The sequence below is a fragment of the Cervus canadensis genome, chromosome 3 (assembly GCF_019320065.1).
Source record: "Cervus canadensis isolate Bull #8, Minnesota chromosome 3, ASM1932006v1, whole genome shotgun sequence".
NCBI classification, from domain to species: Eukaryota; Metazoa; Chordata; class Mammalia; order Artiodactyla; family Cervidae; genus Cervus; species Cervus canadensis.
Window position 1 is genome coordinate 109087696 of NC_057388.1, and position 18748 is coordinate 109106443.

The 18748-nt window shown below is 55.5% G+C and overlaps 1 protein-coding gene across 7 annotated transcripts in view; it reads left to right on the top strand.

Annotated features, from left to right (window-relative positions):
• RBM33 (RNA binding motif protein 33) overlaps positions 1–5996 on the top strand; it is a 109921-nt gene extending 103925 nt beyond the window's left edge. For all 7 annotated transcript variants that reach the window (XM_043463972.1, XM_043463970.1, XM_043463967.1 and 4 more), the window contains one exon: positions 22–5996. In XM_043463972.1, the coding sequence (XP_043319907.1) occupies positions 22–70 (49 nt within the window). In that variant the 3' untranslated portion in view covers positions 71–5996. The remainder of the gene's footprint in view (positions 1–21) is intronic.
• Positions 5997–18748: the final 12752 nt, after the last annotated feature.

Sequence of the window (18748 nt, forward strand, 5' to 3'; positions counted from 1 at the left end):
GCGCTGTGCCACCTCCCGCAGGCACATGATAGACCTGTCCCACATAAACGTGGCCCTGATTGTCGAGTGACCACTGCGGACGGGCTGACCGGGACGCCGCACACACACTGTGGAACTCCTCCGGAGCTGCGCGCAGAGGCCCCACGAGCCGTCTCTCCGTCCACAGCCCTGCCAGGCCGTTGTCCAAGGCGCCCGATGGCTCAGCACCGATTCCAGAAGAGCTAGACTTGCGGGACGTGGCAGACTCGAGTCGCTGTTAGAGCGTTCACGTTCTGTTGGCACCACAAAGAACTACAGTTCCATTTTCTTTTGTTTTCCAAGTGCTTACGATGCATGTAGACGTTGTTCTTTGTGATCTTACTGTCTGATCGATCCCAGTGACGTAGAGTCAGGAGAGACCATCACCGTCACAGGTTCTCAGCATTTTTCACAGCAAAGAACATTTGATAATGGTTGCACTTATCTTCAGTGCAGGCTAGACGAGTGTCTCCTCACCCGGCTCCACGCACGCTCCTTTCTCAGAAGGCCCTCCAGGGCTCTTGTGAACACGCAGAGGCAAATTCGGGTGGTGATATCCTGGGAAGCAGGGTATGTGGGTGGTTGGGAGTGGTGTCAGGGGTGCGGCAGATTCTGCTTCTTGTAAATATTCCCAGAGCGTCAGCTGTATACACCCAGTTCCAGAGGGAACGCCCCTCTCTCCACGCTGCCCAGAGAGCACGGAGATGCTGGTGGGTACCGGTGTGAGCCCGCCCGGGCTGAGCGCAGGTTAGGGGCCCCACTGGGTGAGGGTAGGCCAGCCGGAAGCTTGAAAGGGCGTGTTTGGTTTTTTCCCCTTTTTAGACACAGCCCCAAGAGGCATAGTCACGTCACCGGCTCTGTGATACATAACGTGACTCTGTTGAGAAACCTGGTTATCGTTGCTGTGACGAGCGTTTTCTTCTTTGAAGGCCTTTTGAGCAGGGCTGTGTTGTCCTTCAGTGGACCCCAGAGCAGAGGGCTGTTTGCACGGGCGTGTGGGCGGGCGGCTCTGGGACGCGGGTTAGCTTCATTCAGGTGAGATGCTTGCTCCCCGTAAAGTCATCTTCAGTAAAATCCGTTCTGGGCAAACGATGACAAAAGTGCCTTAATGTATTTGTGCTCATGAAGGAGTCTCACTGTTTGGGTTTATTCTAACATGGCCTGAACTGTTGGAGCAAATGGTAACTGGGGCATACTCAGACTTTTTAGCTGAATTTTATACCTAAGATTTCCTGTCACATTTATTAGTAGAATTAAGGGAAACAGATGCCTGTTGCTGGTTAGCGCCCCTAGTCAGCACAGCGAGACCCCTCAGCGGGGCGCCACTTTCTCAGCCTCCTCGTGGGGAGCTGAGACACAGGTCATGTGATTTTGTATCTTCTTGTTTTCACAGTTGAAATTTTATGTTTTTCAAATTAAGTCACCAGAACTGGAGGGGAGTGTTGAGACCCGCGAGCCTCTGTAGCGCTGACTCCACAGTGCGCCACGTGTAGGAGGGAGCCTGCAACGTGAAGGTGGGTGCGGATAGCCGCTGCTCAGAGGCTGCGGCTACACGAAGCTGTAGGCACTTGTAGGTTACCTCTCGCTGGGCACGCCTGGCCACCCACGCTCCAGAAAGCCCTGCCTCACCCGTGGGGGCTGGTGGTTGTACCTGCCTGGCCCCAGGTGCTCCAGTGGAGCGTCTGGCCACTGGCGCGCCCGCCCCCCCGCCCGTCTTTACAAGTAGATGCAGGTGTCACACGAGCATGGCTCGTGTGGCTCAGTCCACGGAGAGCTGGTTGAAGCTGCACGTGGGGTTCTGCAGGTGGCAGGCAGGGGGGTCCAGGCCATCTCCCCTCCCTGGGCGGCAGGAGGCTCACAGTTAAGGGGCTTGCTGAGGGCTTGATGACGCAGTGAGCCTACCGATTTTACCACTGTTGGAAACAGTCTGAGCGTGCTGTGACTTGGAAGCTAAAAATCTGCTCTTTGTCTCCATAATGTAGCTAGGCATACTTTTTTCTAGTTAGTGATAACAAACGAATCCTGTTTGTGCACCTTTGTTCACGGCGGACCTCATAGCTACCCTAAGGTCTGCTTCTGTGTTGTCTGAGCCTGACATGGTGCCCTGGGACATGTGTGCATCTGTAACTGTCTGCACACACCCGGAACATGCTTTCTCTGGATAGAATGTTCTTGAATGGCCATTGGCCAAGTTGGCCAGGCCTTCCATCAAGGCCTGGTTAGAGAGGCTCCCCATGGTCGCCTCCTGAGACGCACAGCCCGTGGGCATGGGCTGTCAGAGCCAGCCAGGCCTGGGGACGCAGCCTCAGTTTCCTTGAGGAAACTGGGAAAGGAAGGAAGCAGAGTTAGAGGGAGCGCTGTTCCCACCTCGTGCAGTGCAGTGCCGTCAGACCACCGCACGCTGAACCCTCTGGGAAGATCTGTTGCAACCATTATCTTTGTTCTTTATTTATCATGCATTTAAAGTGAGATGCAGAAGCAGTTAACACACTATGTAAATATGGACCTTTTAAAATTAAAACGTTATTGGAAGTGCTTTCAATCCAGCAACATCGTAGCTATTTGTTAGTTCTTTTGTGTTGTCTTATCAAAGTTTAATGGATACAGTTCCATGTTGATGTGTTTGTGTGTATATTCGATTTTTATAAAGATGGTAGTAAGTCAATACATTTATCCTGATCTGTGTATTATTTGTTCACAAATTCAAGAAGCCAGTAAATATCATTATATCTCATAAGGTAAAGACAGTAGCGATTATGTGGAGCTCAGGTACCCTTTCTTTTCGCATTATCTTGTTTTGATTTTAATGCTGTAATATAAGTTCACTTAGCTACTTACTGAGCATAACCTTGCATTTCCGTTGGTCTGGCCACATCTGTTAAGTCTTACATGATGCCCTTCTAAAGGAGAAATACCAGCTCTTTTTTTCCGAAAGCATTGTTGAGGGTTCCGCCCTTTCTGGCCGGGCAGCACCCTCAGTAGGGCCTGTGCCTCTCCGCAGTGGGGGGTGGGGAGCGGGGCGGGGGGCTTCATCGAAACTGTTTCTGACTGGGGTCTCCTCATGATTTGTAAAAGGTCCTGAATGAACAATTGTTTGTGCTTAGTTCTGTAGCGTTTCTGAATTGTGGCAGAGCTGTAGATTCTGCACTCAGGGGTCTCTCTTTTTTTTTTTTAAGGGCGTTTTGCTAAATGATGCAAGTGGACTTTGTCGCTGGAGGGAGGCTGGGAGAGGTGACCAGGGTGAAGAAGGACAGGATGGAGTGAAGGGAGCTGGAGCACGCAGGATCGGCCAGGAGCCAGGTCCTGACGCCCGGCGCTGAGGAGGAGTCAGCTGGGGCGGGCGGGCAGCCGTGGGCGGGCGGGCAGTGGTCACAGCGACCGCCACGCCAGGGCCGCACCTTGCACGCAGTGGACCGCAGAGCTGGTGGGCGAGAGGAGGCCTGGCTGGCTGGTCTGGAGGGGAGAGGAGACTTAGGGCCAAGTTGTTCTGAGAACCTGTCACTTCCTTCCTTTTTTTTTTATCTTTTGTAGTTTTTGTTGTTGTTTGTTTTTTAATTTCTCTGTTGTTTAATTGAAGGTAAGCTCAGTGTGCTTATGGACCATTGGCTGCCAGGGACCCTGATGAGGACAGTCAGGTTTTGGTCGAGGTCTGTGCAGAGCGCCTAGAGCCACGCGTGAGGTGTGGAGCCCCCGAGCCCCCTGGCTTCCGGCCCCCAGACCCTGGAGTGGCAGCGTGCCCCCCCCCGCCGGCTGCACCCCACCGGGAGCCCTACTTCCACCCTCGGGGTCAGACAGACCACGCCCCCACCTGCGTGCTGTCCCGGCCTCCCCACCCCCACCCCCCAGCTCCTTTGTCTACGTTGGTTGGGAGGGGGTGGGGTGCTTGAAAGGCATGGTTGATTTTTTTACAGGTTTTTCTAAGTGACAGTATTCTGAAAGGGGATTAACTAATGGAAGGGGTGGATGATACAAAATGGGACCAGGAGACACCCCTCTCCCCTTGGAGGAAGCCATAGGAATTACATCCGTTACAGGGAGAATGTAGATATTCTGCTGTACTTAATGAGCATTTAAATTAGCCTTTTCACCTCTTTTTAAATCATGTGAATGATGTGGTGTTTTGGACATCGGTAAATATGAACTCTGCAAAGGCAGTGAGCCTTGACTTACTATTAAATCCTAAGGATTTTGTGTAAGGTTTTTTTGCAACCTGTTTAATTTTCCTCATTTAAAGGGCCCATGGTTCTTTGTCCTGGAACCAAGCAACTCAGTGATTCATATTGGATCCCGGGTATACCTGCTGGTAGTGTTTGGTGGGGAAGGGTCTTTGGTTTTACACGTGTAAAAACCTGCTCTTTTTAGAAAATGTGCAAAAAAATCTTAGCTCTCTTTTCTGTGCTGTATTTTTGTTAGGAAGTCTTTTCATTAAGATGAGCAGGCAGAACAGGTATTTTTAGTGAGAAGTTGCTTCTTGCTTTCACTTTTAACCAACTAAAATGTAAAAAGGCCTTCCTGTTGGTGCTTTATCTTACTAATTTTGAAAGGTATGTAGAAAAATACAGGCCTTTAAAAAGAAATATGATTGTAGTCTTTGAATTTTAATAACTTTCCACAGAGTAGACAAACAGATGTACTGTTTTAACATATTCTGTATTTAGTAGTTTAATATACTCTAGAAAGTAGACCTCTTGACATTCTTCTAGCCTGATTTTCTTTTAAACTATTTTTCATTTTAAGGGCACGTAATGGAACCTGATTTTTAAAGGACTGTCTTAAGTTCTGTGCTCTCTGCAGTATTGTCTCAGGGTATATAATTTATGTTTTTAAAGCAACATTTATACGACACACATTTATAACTATTGACCGAAGAGCAAATAACCGCTTGTTTTGATAACTCAGCTTTGCTTTTCACAGGCGTGGGATCCAGAATTGTTTTTTCCTCTGTGAGGATTTTAACTCTGAGGCTTTAATTCTGCTGTTTAATTTTCAGGTTCACCAGCAGCACAGCCTGAAATCTGATTTTCTTTTTCCCTTTCCATTTCTGAGCTGGTTCTCTCTGCTGGGCTCCCAGTCTGGCCTTGCTCCTGCTGCAGAGTGTCTGGGCCCCGTCAGCCAAGCCGCCTGCGCACCCCTTCCTTCCCTCGGGGCTCCCTGCCACGCCCACCCCCACCGTCCTCAGAAGCATGCCCTTCTCTCACTTGCATTGCCGGCTGACCGTTCTCTCCTCCCGCCGCTGCTGGTGACTCCGTCTTGGCCATGCTGTCCCGTGTTGGCGTTCAGAGTTCCGCTCTGCTATCGCGAGTTGCCTGTGCTGCGTCGTCTCAACCTTTGCTTTGACAGGTCTGACTCTCGGTTTGTTCCCCCAGGTCTCCGGCTGGCGAGAGTAACCTCTGGGTTCTGTTGTTTGCAGTCTCCCCCGGGGGCGGTGCCCCGTGGAGGCCGGGCCATGCCCGGCGCACTAACCAGCCCTCTGTTCCTTCCCCTCTCCTTTTGCAGGACCTCTCTTGCATGCGTCAGTGTTAGTGGTAGCGCGCCTCTTCTTCCGCTGGGAGGTGACGGCCCGTTGGGCTCTGTCGCCGCTCTGGCTGGCTGTGATCCTTCCTAAGCGTATTGCTAAGTGCCGCGAGCTAGCCTGGGCCGGCTCGGCGCGGCGTCTGCAGCTGTGTTTGTGGGGCGCACACTGGGATTGAGAGATCAAGAGCTGAGCGAGTGGCTTTCTTCTGGGTGATCTGCTCCGTGTCTCCACCCAGCGCACCACTCACGTTTGCGGGCGGGGATGTTGCCTTGTTTTACCCCGTTTTCCACTTTGTGCTAATCACTGTGACAGCTTTATCAGGAATATGTGTGAAGAACAGTTGTGACATAGTTGGAAAAAATGTATCTGTGTGTATCATCTGTGTGATTCCATGCCAAGAAATGTGTTTTGAACTGTATTGTAATTTGAAAGATGTGTTAATAAATAAATACCTTGCACTTTCCGCTTTTGTTGGTAGCTTTTATTCCCTCTCCCACTCGGGTTCAGTCCGTTCCACGTCTTCCCCACACGGGCAGAGAGCACAGGGGCCATCCCTCAGAGGACAGGGGTTGTCCTCAGGCCCCCCAGGTCCACCCCCTCTGGCTGGCTCTTGCCTTGAACAGGTGTCCAGTTAATGGAAGGTCAGGGTGACCGACTTGCTCACAGTCCAGGTCTCAAGCGTCTACACTGACCAGGCAGGCAGGCTCACTATGTTTTGTTAGTTGGAAGTGGGAGACTTACATTCTCTTTTTAAGTTTTTTGAAGCATCAGAACTAATCACTAGCAGTTTTTCAGAGGAAATCGATGATCGTGACACCGAAAGGGGGAAGGTCAGTTGCCATCGCCGGTGACTTCCTGTTTGTCACGGGCGTGCGGCCTGTTTGAGAAGCCGCATGCACACATGTACACGCCCTGCGGGCCCGGCTTCCCGTTTAGGCGCCCTTGGCCCTTCCCGAGTTGCTGCACACTGTTCATAATTCATGGTCTTTCTTGAAAATACTTGAACCTGGGCTGCATCCACACGCACCTGCCTCACCAAGGACAGAAGGGAGACCTGTCCCTAAAGGTAGCCTGTATCTTGGCGCCGTTCTCCCCAAGGTGCAAATGAGGAGAAGGATCCCAGGTTTCACGTAAGGAAGAAAGGTCAGAAAAGAGGCTGGTTTGGGGGAACACAGAGAAAAAGGGTATTTCACAGAGGTCGGTTCATCTGATTTAATGGAGTTTTTAAGCCTCGGGCAGAATCTGAAAGTTCCTAGTGATTCAAGTCAAGACCATCTTTCTTCTATTTTAATCCATATCCCAGGGATAAGTCATTGTTTTTCTACAACCTGGCCTTTGCTTGGAGTGATGGGAATCTCAAGAAGATGGACCAAAAACACCTGGAGATGTAAGGTGGAAAAGTGGGTTTCTCTGCTTGGGGGAATTCCTTATGAGGAGCCTCTGCACCGTTTTGCCCTTGTGCCCGGGGCCTGGACAGGGCTGCAGGAGGGAGTGTGCGCGTCCCCGGCGCGGGGCCTCCTTGCGCACCCGAGGTGCCTAGTGCGCGTGCGTCCTTTACGCCTGTGGAAAGGCTGTTCTGGTGCAGTTCTCGTCCGACAGGCGCTTCAAAAGCGTATCTCATTTTCCAGGGAATTATTTATAGTCAAGTCTGAAGGGAAAAGCAGGTCGTCGAGTTCTCTAGGTGAGCGCAGTGCTTTCACGTCGTGGCTCCAGTGGGGAAGAGCTCAGAAAAGAACTTGTCTGCAGCTTGAGTGTGGCTTCTAGACTCAAAAAGACGTGGTGATGCTCGAAGACCATGTTTCTCAGCTGTACTTCCGGTGTCGCCTGGAGGGATGAGAGGCAGAGACGTTGAAGTTAGATCCAAATCAGGAAACAGATGCTGAGCCAGTGGTGCAGCCCCCTTCTCCCCCCAAGTACCCACCTAACCCGGGGGCACACCTGTGCCTGGGTGATGAAGGGGGCTTGCGGGCGGGGCGGGGCGTGAGAAGCCCCGCCCCCAAGCCTCTAGATGAGGTGGGTGGGCCTAGCCTGCAGCGCCTGAACAAGGTCCAGGATCCGGGCAGATCCGGGCGGGGGACGCAGGTGGGTGAGGAGGGCAGCGGTTTGGGCGGAGAGCAGCCCACCTGGGCTTGATCCCCAGCTTGGGTCCCGTGCTGCCGGCCTGGTGGGGCGGGGTCCTTGGGTGGGCGCGTGGGGCTACCTGACCACGCCGAGGCCCTGCCCGAGGGTGCAGGCCTCCTGGGCTGCTGTGATCTCGGGCCCCGGTCACTGGGCAGCCGGGAGGGCGAAACCACAGTCCTGCCTGCCGGTCTGAGTCCCCAGTCCTCCATCTGGCAGAGCTGGAAAGGGGGCTGCGTGTCAGCGCCACAGCCCTGGTTCTTGGTCTTCGAGACAGCACCGCCTCCCTTTCTCACGGGCCACTTGCCTGAGGCCCGAACCCTTGGAGGGGCTACCAGGGTCACACCTCGAGGGCACCGCCCTCCCCTAGGGCCACAGCCCCAAGGGTCACACCCCCAAGGGTCATCCCTCCAAGGGCCACCAGCCATCCCCCTCCCAGTCACTCCTGCCGCGGGGTCACGCCCCTTGGGGTCACACCGTCCCCCAAGGCTGCCCGCTTCTCTTGGGTCACACCCTTCTCCACAGTCACACCCCCAGAATCACATCCTTGCCCCAAGGTCAAGGCCTCCCCCATGGTCACATCCCTGAGGCCACACCCCCGAGTCACAGCCACCCCTAGGGTCACACCCCTGAGTCACGCCCCTCAGTTGGCTGACCTAATCCGTGTTTCTCTCCACCATCACTCTGGTCATTAGCTTAGGAAATGTCATTTCTACACATGATCGGCAAGGAGATCCAACCAGTCCATCCTAAAGGAAATCAGTCCTGAATATTCACTGGAAGGACTGATGCTGAAGCTGAAACTCCAATACTTTGTCCCCCTGATCCTAGAGCTGACTCTTTGGAAAAGACCCTGATTCTGGGAAAGACTGAGGGCGGGAGGGGAAGGGGACACAGAGGATGAGATGGTTGGATGGCATCAGCCACTCTATGGACATGACTTTAAGCAAGCTCCAGGAGTTGGTGATGGACAGCGAGGCCTGGCGTGCTGCAGTCCATGATGGTCACAAAGAGTTGGACACGACTGAGCGACTGAACTGAACTGAGCAACATGATCTGATGTGGAGACTCAGTCGGTGACTCCCTCTCCCCCTCGGCCGCCCCTTACTCAGGCCTGGGTCACGGCCTGTGTGGACCCTCCTGGACCCTGACCTGCTGAGCCCGACTAGCAGGTCCTCAGGGGACCGGGACCCCCAGTCCTCAGCCCCGTCTCCCCTGGCTGCTTCCCGCCAGAAATTGGCTCTTTGGCCGCCCTCCCTGTCCACTCCCTGCCCCCGTGCTTGCGGAGCCACACCCCACTCCTCTGGACACTCGCCTGGCATCCCGGCTGCGGGCAGCCAGGCTGGCGGGCCTGCTTTGAATTGGCAGCCATGGACCGCAGGGAGCAGGCCAGGTGCCCCGGGGGGCCCAGCTGCATCTCCCGGTCAGGCCAGGGTCGCTCTCAGAGGGCCCCCTCCTGTCTCCTCCTCCCCTCCGTGTCCACGGCCTCTCCGGCTCCCCTTTCAGCATAAACTCACCCGCTCCCTCCCCACCCAGCCTCCCAGCCCACCCCGCGGTGCCCTGTACCACCCTGCCCCATACCACCCGCTGCTCCCGTCCAAGGCCAGTGCCCCGCCTGCACCTGCACGGCCCCCCACACAGACCCGGCGCCTGCATGGGTCTCTTCCCCTCCTGGACTTTCCTTTCAGCAACAAACGTGCAGGAAACAGCCTCCAATGGAAATAAGAAAATATCCTCCCTGATCTTGTAACCACTTTCAGCAACTGATGCATAATTCTGTCCCCGGTTTTGTAAAGCTCTGGTGGCTCAGACAGTAAAGAATCTGCCTGCAATGCAGGAGACCTGGGTTTGATCCCTGGGTTGGGAAGATCCCCTGGAGAAGGGAAAGGCTACCCACAGCAGTATTCTTGCCTGGAGAATCCCATGGACAGAGGCGCCTGGGGGGCTACAGTCCGTGGGGTCGCAAAGACTAAAGCGTGACACTGTCACTGAGAGAGTTCTCTCCTTTTGCCACCTTCATCTTCTCTTTTGAAAATTCTCTCTCGAATCCACAGTAATCTGGCTTTCTACCCCTGCGTTTCCCCAAGACTCTAGCTGAAAGTGTTCTTTTTTGAAAATTCTCTCTTGAATCCACAGTAATCTGGCTTTCGACCCCTGCGTTTCCCCGACTCTTGCTGAAAGTGTTCTTTTTTGAAAATTCTCTCTCGAATCCACAGTAATCTGGCTTTCGACCCCTGCGTTTCCCCGACTCTTGCTGAAAGTGTTCTTTTTTGAAAATTCTCTCTCGAATCCACAGTAATCTGGCTTTCGACCCCTGCGTCTCCCCAAGACTTCTCTTGCTGAAAGTGTTCCTGGTACCCGTGTCACCAAGTTCAAGGATAGAGCCTCAGGTCTCATCTCAGGCCACTGGTGCGTGTCAAGCGGTTGGCGTCCCTGGTGTCCAGGGCGCCGCCTTCTCTTCGTCTTTCTCCCACCCCACCCCACCCCACCCCTCTGGGCTTCCCTAGCGGCTCAGCTGGTAAAGAATCCACCTGCAATGCAGGAGACCTGGGTTTGATCCCTGGGTCGGGAAGATCCCCTGGAGAAGGGAAAGGCTGCCCACTCCAGTATTCTGGCCCGGAGAATTCCGCGGACTGTACAGTCCAAGGGGTCACAAAGAGTCAGACATGACTAAGTGAGTTTCACTTCACTCACCGCCCCCTCTAGGTCGTCACCGGAGCTGCTGCTTGGGCTCCAGGTGGGGCCTCACCTCCGGCTGAAAGCTGAAGCCCTTGCGTCTCTCCTGCCTCAGTCCCCGAGCACTCCCCGTGACCTCAGGCCATTCAGTGGCTTGAAAGGTCAGCAGCAGGCCCCTGAGCACCGCCGTTGTCCCGTGGACTCTCTCCTGAACTCCAGACTCGAACCTGTGTCCCTGCTGAGACACCCAGACATCCAGCTCACACTCTGACATCCGGCTGAACTCTGACCTCTGCCCTTCGGCCCTGTCTTGGGACATGGCAGCTCCTTTCTTGGGGGCGCCCACACCCCGAACTCCGGCGTCCTCTCTGCCTCCCCCTCCGCTCTGACCACGGCGCACCCAGCAACCGCACCCTCCAACGCCCCTGGAATCGCACCTCTTCCAGCCCGCAGCCACCACCCCAGTGACGTCCCCAACCTCCCACCCGGACAGCCAGTCTGGCCTCCGACGGCTCCCCGGCATCCACCCTTCCCTTCCACCGACCATGAGCAAACATCAGCCGGAAACGTCTTCAGGGTGAAGGTCAGATGACCCCGCTCCCCCGTGGAGGCGCTCCAGGCATTTCTCATCTCACCCAGGCTAAACCCGACCCCGACCACGGCCTCCAGGCCTCGGGTCCCCAGGTTCCCCGCCAGGCGTGCACTCACACCGTCAGCTCCCTCTGCCCTGGCGCCGCCCCCGCATCCGGCCCTGGATGCTCTGCCTTCTGTCCACGGACGTTGTCCTGGCTTCTCTGCGCTCAGGCCACCCTCCGATCGCTCTGTCTAAACCATCTCCCCTTTCCCGTGCTTCCATCATTTTCTCTCTCCTATGCTTTTATTCTCCTAGGAGCTTTTGCCCCGCTTTCTTCTTTCTTAGAGTGTCCAGCAATTTTGGATCGTACGTGGGACACTTTGGACACATTTTTGGAAGCCTGAATTTTGTTGTCCTGACATTTAAAGAATGTTCATTTTTATTCTGGAGGCAGCCCGCCTGAGGGAGGGCTGGCATGAGCCTCTTGAGACCTGGTTCCAGCTTGGTTCGGCCCATGTCGGATGGCCCTTGCTCGGGGTGTCTGTGGCCGGGGTCTCACGGCTCACCAGGACGTTCCGCGACGTTTCCGCTGGGCTGGGTCTGAGCCCTCTGAAAGCTCACGGGGACCCCTGCATGGGTCTGGTGTTCCGCCTCTGGGTAGCTTCATCCTCAGCCCCTCTGTCCTCCGCCTTCTCCGCCTCCTTCGCCCCCGGGGCCCCCATGTGACCAGGCATCACTCCCCTTCCTGCTCCATTCCTCTCCAGACCACTTCTCAGAGGAGCTGATGCTGAAAAAGTGAGACAGGACAGGCTTCGCTCCCCAGAGGTGCAGCATTTCTCTGCAGGGAGACGGGTGACTTCCGCTCTGCCAACGAATCTGGAATCTGGGTGCCCCCGGAGCCTGGAGCACTGTTCCTTCCCCGCTGGGGTAGGAGGGTGGGCCTCACTCTGCGCCCCCAGAGAGCGCTGGCAGGCTCCTCCCCCACCCGCCGCTCGTGCAGACACACGTGTGCACACACATTCACAACTCAGGCAGCGTACTTGCAGACACGCCCACGCACCAGTCACACAGGGCACACGCTCAGACCCACACACTCACACGTACACACGAGTACACTCACGCTCAGACCCACACATTCACACATATGTACACACGAGTACACTCATGCTCAGACCTACACACTCACAGGTACACACATACATGAGTACACTCACATGCTCAGACCCACATGCTCATAAGTATGTACACTCACACACGCTCACAGGAACACACACAAAGACACACACTCTCAGACCCACACACTCACACATAAACACAGTCAGACCACACACTGACGTAAACCCACAAGGACACACACATGCTCAGACCCACATGCGCACACATATGCACACTCACATGCTTGTGTGTGCAGCCACACCCTCAAACACTATCCAGATGCTCGTGTGTTGAACTGTGTATCTGCACCTTACTAGGGTCAAGGCAAACAGCAGGGCCTTGCCCTGAGGGAGTCTGTCTGCCCTGAGGGGGGTCTGTCTGCCCTGAGGGGGTCTGTCTGCCCTGGGGGGGGTCTGTCTGCCTTGGGGGGTGTCTGTCCACCCTGGAGGGGTCTCTCTGCCTTGGTAGGGTCTGTGTGCCCTGGGGGGACCTTCTTCAAACCTGGGGACTGAAGTCACAGCTAGCAGGAGGGCCAGGAGGCCCCTGGGCCTGTACCCTTGAGGAGCAAGGGCCCAGGCGTGTTCCCCTACCTCCCTGGGCTCAGCGGGGAGGCTGGCCCTGGGCCTGGGGTCAGGGGGTCCACCTGGAAGAGGCTGAGGCTGTGCCCCGCCTGGCGCACTTGCAGGCAAAGTATTTTTAAACTCATTTCCTTGACCTAAAAAGGCTCTTTTTGGACTGAACACCTAGTCTTTGGGACAGACCCCAAACACCGCCTGTAAATAGGTTGGAGCACCCAGGAGGTGTTGATGGCATCTGGGGCCCCGGTGTGGGGTCCCCCATGGGGGCACCCAGGGTAGTCTTCCTTTATTTTTTCACTATTGTACTTCATTTGCTCACTTGTCTTTTGGCTGTGCTGGGCCTTCCTTGCTGCTCACTCGCGGGCTTTCTCCAGGAGTGGTGCGCGGGCTCCAGGCGCGTTCACGCGCATTAGCTCCTGGGCGGCTCCGCGGCTCGTGCGATCCTCCTGAACCCGGGATCGAACCCTCCTCGCTGGCGTTGGACCGCTAGTGAAAATCCCCGGGGTGTTTTGAATCGCAGAACCAGAAGAGACGAAATGGGCCCAGGCCCCCGAGTGCCTCCGAGGGCAGGAAAAGGGGCTGCAGGACAGAGGGCGGCCTGGCCGAATGGGCTGGACCTGAGCGCCTGGAATTTACAAACCCGCTCCCTCTCCCCGCGCCGGAAGTGTGCTCCTTATGCTGAACACATCTACGTATATCCTCAGGCTCCTCACGCCCCGGCCCATGCTGGCTGTGTTCCGGCCGGCGTCCCCGTCCCAGGGGTGCCCGAGACCCCCCGCCCCGGGGCTTCGCCTGTCTCGGCCACCTGTCCCCCTTGGGGCGGCGGGGCTTCTTGGCTAAGGGCGGGCAGTGTTCCTCAGATGCACCTGGGCCCACCCTGGCTGCCTCAGTTTCCTTTCTCACCCTTGGTGCTCACCTTCCTGACTCCGGTCCTTCCTGCCTCCTGGTCAGTGGCTGGCAGCCAGGAGGGGACATGGGGGTCCGGGGCCGTAGTGAGACCCTGCTGGTGAGCGGGCGGATCGAGCTTGGGGCTGCCTGCAGGAGGCGCCCTCTGCTCCTAGGGTGCAGGGCGGTCACTTGAAAGCTTCTCCCGCAGCCCAGAGGCCGATCTGAGGTCAGTGGCTCCCTCAGTTCAGTTCAGTCGCTCAGTCGTGTCTGACTCTCTGCGACCCCATGAACCACAGCACGCCAGGCCTCCCTGTCCATCACCAATTCCCGGAGTCCACCCAAACTCATATCCATTGAGTCGGTGATGCCATCCATCTCATCCTCTGTCGTCCCTTTCTCCTCCTGCCTTCAATCTTTCCCAGCATCCGGGTCTTTTCCAATGAGTTCTCTCTTTGCATCAGGTGGCCAAAGGATTGGAGTTTCAGCTTCAGCGTCAGTCCTTCCAATGAACACCCAGGACTGATTTCCTTTAGGATGGACTGGTTGGATCTCCTTGCAGTCCAAGGGACTCTCAAGAGTCTTCTCCAACACCACAGTTCAAAAGCGTCAATTCCTCAGCGCTCAGCCTTCTGTATGGTCCAAATCTCACATCCATACATGACTATTGGAAAAACCATAGCTTTGACTGCAAAGACCTTGGGTGGCAAAGTAATGTCTCTGCTTTTTAATATGCTGTCTATGGTGGTCATAGATTTCCTTCCAAGGAGCAACCATCTTTTAATTTCATGGCTGCAGTCACCATCTGCAGTGATTTTGGAGCCCAAGAAAAGAAAGAGTCACTGTTTCCATTGTTTCCCCATCTATTTGCCATGAAGTGATGGGACCAGATGCCATGATTTCAATATTTTGGGTATTGAATTTGAAGCCAACTTTTTCACTCTCCTCTTTCACTTTCATCAAGAGGCTTTTTAGTTCCTCTTCGCTTTCTGCCATAAGGGTGGTGTCATCGGCATATCTGAGGTTATTGATATTTCTCCTGGCAATCTTGATTCCAGCTTGTGCTTCATCCAGCCCGGCATTTCTCATGATGTACTCTGCATATAAGTTAAATAAGCAGGATGACAACAACATACAGCCTTGATGTACTCCTTTCACAATTTGGAATCCTTACGATTATACAGTGGAAGTGACAAATAGATTCAAGGTATTAGATCTGATAAACAGAGTGCTTGAAAAACTATGGTCAGAGGTTCATGACATTGCACAGGAGGCAGTGATCAAGACCATTCCCAAGAAAAAGAAATGCAAAAAGGCAAAATGGCTGTCTGAGGAGGCCTTACAAACAGCTGAGAAAAGAAGAGAAGCGAAAGGCAAAGGAGGAAAGGAAGGATATACCCATTTAAATGCAGAGTTCCAAAGAATAGCAAGGAGAGATAAGAAAGCCTCCCTCAGTGATCAGCGCAAAGAAATAGAGGAAAACAATAGAATGGGAAAGACTAGAGATCTCTTCAAGAAAATGAGAGATACCAAGGGAATATTCCATGCAAAGATGGGCACAATAAAGGACAGAAATGATATGAACGTAACAGAAGCAGAAGATATTAAGAAGAGGTGGCAAGAATACACAGAACTGTACAAAAAAGATCTTCATGACCCGGATAACCACAATGGTGTGGTTATCACTCACCTAGAGCCAGACATCCTGGAGTGCAAAGTCAAGTGGGCCTTAGGAAGCATCACTACGAACAAAGCTAGTGGAGTTCATGGAATTCCAGTTGAGCTATTTCAGATCCTAAAAGACGATGCTGTCAAAGTGCTGCACTCAATATGCCAGCAAATTTGGAAAACTCAGCAGTGGCCACAGGACTGGAAAAGGTCAGTTTTCATTTCAATCCCAAAGAAAGGCAATCCCAAAGAATGCTCAAACTACTGCACAATTGCACTCATCTCACACGCTAGCAAAGTAATGCTCAAAATTCTCCAAACCAGGCTTCAACAGGATGTGAACCATGAACTTCCAGATGTTCAAGCTGGATTTAGAAAAGGCAGAGGAACCAGAGGTCAAATTGCCAACATCTGTTGGATCATAGAAAAAGCAAGAGAGTTCCAGAAAAACAGCTATATCTACTTTATTGACTATGCCAAAGCCTTTGACTGTGTGGATTGCAACACACTGTGGAAAATCCTTAAAGTGGCTTCCTGGGCGTGGATAAACAGGAGGGCGAAGGCGGTGTGCACTGCAGGCTGCGGGGGGTGGCGATGGTGACCACGTGGCGGATGTGGGGCGGGGAGTGGGCTTCTTGTGTGGACGCCCCACAGGCCGGTCGGTCGTGATGCCCAGCACGCTCCAGCAGCGAAGGAGTTCTGTGCGCGTGGTCAGCGCCAGTCTGCTAGGCTTTTTCTTTCTTCTTAAACATCTTCCTTGGAGAAGAGAAAGGGCTGAAAGGATGCTTTCCTGACAGCAGTGGCTGCGCTGGGCTCTTCGCGGGAGGGACCGGCCGTGGACGAGGACCAGCAGGCTTGTCCCACCCCAGTCGTGCCCCGGCCAGCCCTGGATTCAGGGGGAGAGGGATTCTCTTAGTGTCTCTGGCCCCCAAACGTAGCCACAGGGGATGCTGGCGCTGGGCAGATGGCTCAGTCCTTTTCCACTGAGAATGTCGTCCATGCAGGGATGGTCCCCGGGAAGGCCACGCAGGGGAAGGGTCCTGGGGGTGTCTGTCACTCAGGAGACAGCTGGCAAAGGCTCAGCAGCTCCACGGGGCCGACCCCGAAGGCCGGTTCACAGAAACTCAGATGCCTTCATCTGGAATTTTCCAAGACTGCAAGGTCATCCTTTTTCTGGTGTGAAGACAGTGTGGCTGAGTTCAGGTGAGGGCCGAGCCCAGGAGAGAGGCACCGCCCAGCCTCAGAGCAGGCGTGTTTCTGAGTCGGAAGTCCCCAGGGTCCCCCACCCGTCTCCCTGGGGATGGACCGGAGAGGAGGTTAGCCCCCCGGCCTAAGGGGGACGACGGAGCGGAGCCCAGCACCCCCGTCCTGGTGGGGAGCAGAGGGCGCGTGACCGCTGTCCCTGTCTGTGGCCCTTGCTTCCTACTGGCTTCGCACAGGCCATCTGCTCTGCCCACGGCCTTGGGAACTCCTCTCCAGGCCCTGGAGGCCCCATGAGGGTCCACACGCCCAGGAACCCTGGCCCTCAGGAGCAGGGCCCGGCGGGGCACCCCCAGCCACGTGCCTTGCTCTGAAGGCGCTGCAGCAGGGCGGACGCGGGACCCTCCAGCTCAGGGACTCTCAGCCCTAGGGAAGGGAGAGGAAGGGGCTGAGCCTGGCCGGGCCCCGAGGGCCCTGCCCTGCCCCGCCGCCCACGTTTCCAGCCTCCAATTTTTCCAACACGGTCACTTTCTTCCCTTTCCTTTTGTGACCCCTGGTATCCTTCAGAGCACCCGCCCGTCCCGCGGCTCTGGGGCGGCGTCAACGGCTGGGCTTCAACTGGGGCCGCTGAGAGTGTGGGGTGGGGCGGGGGGTGCTTCCGGCGTCACCCCCACACGGCAGCCCTCCCCGGGGCCTGCCTGACCGCCGCCGCCCTCTCCTTGAAGGTGCGTTCGATGTTCGTGATGCTTACGCCCCAGCCGCCGGCACAGCCCTGCTGGCCCCTGCCTGGCCACCAGCCCGACTTCCGCGCCGTGACCAGCAGAGGGCGCTCGGACTCCACGCAGGGGCCTCTGTCCCGCCCTCCCGCTGCCCTTCCGCGATGTTGGACCCGGGGGAAGCTCGCGCGGAGCGGAGGCTGCTCCCAACGCAGGGGGCCGCCTAACCCAGCGCGGCCGCCGCTCTGCTGCCCGGGGCAGTGGCCGGGGGATGGGAGGCTGCCCGGGAGTCCTGGCGCCAAGTGGAGGGGCCCGCACCCTCGGGAGGCGTCCACGGAAGGGGCAGCGGCTGCCCAACGCTGGAAGCGACAGGCACTGACCCTCAGAAGGATGCTGTTTTCTCCTACGGAGGCCATGGAATAGTAGCGGCGGCAGCGACAAGTCGCAAGGAAGCAGACAGGCCGGTCTCTGCCGGTCATCCCGAGCTGAGGCCGGCGCTTCTGGACTTTGACACAGCAACCCCAACCCCAGCACCCCCCACCCCCCCCAATTCTGTCTCTGCCGTAGATCCTGTTTTCTAGGCGCCTGTCTGTTGGGTCTGGCTCGAGGGTTTCAGCTGGGATGTTGATGACATGGCCCAGCTGGGTGACAGACACAGGGACCCAGAGCCCAAGGCTACTTTCAAAGACACAGGGCCGTTTTCCCTACCTTCTGGTTGCCTGGCTCAGAGAGGGAGCCTTGAGCCTATGGAGAAGGGGGAACTTCCCGCTTGGAGTCCAGCAGAAAAGGTGTCCTTCTCCCCCAGAGGCAGACACACGGGCCTTGGGACACAGAACAGAAGCTTCTGTCCACCAGGCGGCTCGGTCGGATGGGGGAGCCCTTGGATTTTTGGCATCATATTTCCTCGAATTTATCTTTTGGGATTTTTGGGTCCTCTTATATAAGCCAGTCTCCCCCTTCTGGGAACATAGCTGCCCTCATCCTGGAAGCCAGAGACCCCACTGAAAACCCAAACCTTCACATGGTTTCCCCATCTCCTCACTGGGGCCCAGAGCCTGTGTACAGAATGCGGATCACTGTCAGTCTCTTGTTCATCTTAGAAAATCAAACCTCAGCCAAGAAGAGCCAAGAGGATTACCTCCAAATGCAGGCTCCCTAGTTTCCCAGTGGGGGCAGTTTTCACCAGGTGAGGCGAAGCCCGCGTGGCTTCTGGCGCCTGCCCATGGGTCTGTCTTCAGTTTACCTCCAGACTGGCATCAAGTTCGCCTGTTACAGCAGCAGGTCTTCCTGGATTTGTTACGCAGCGAGGAGCACGGCAGCCTTTGAACCCCAATAGAAGATGCACCATGCTGGCTGCACCCCAGAACGTCCCAGTGCCCCCCCACTGCAGCCCCCCCCCCCATAGTGTAAGTGACAGTGTTGGTCGCCCAGTGGTGTCTGACTCTCTGTGACCCCAGGGACTGTAGCCTGCCAGGCTCCTCTGTCCATGGGATTCTGCAGGCAAGGATACTGGAGTGGGTTGCCACGCCCTCCTCCAGGGGATCTTCCCAGCCCAGGGATTGAACCCAGGTCTCCTGCATTTGCAGGCGGATTCTTTACTATCTGAGCCACCAGGGTTTCCATGCGAGTTCTGCAAAGACCCAGA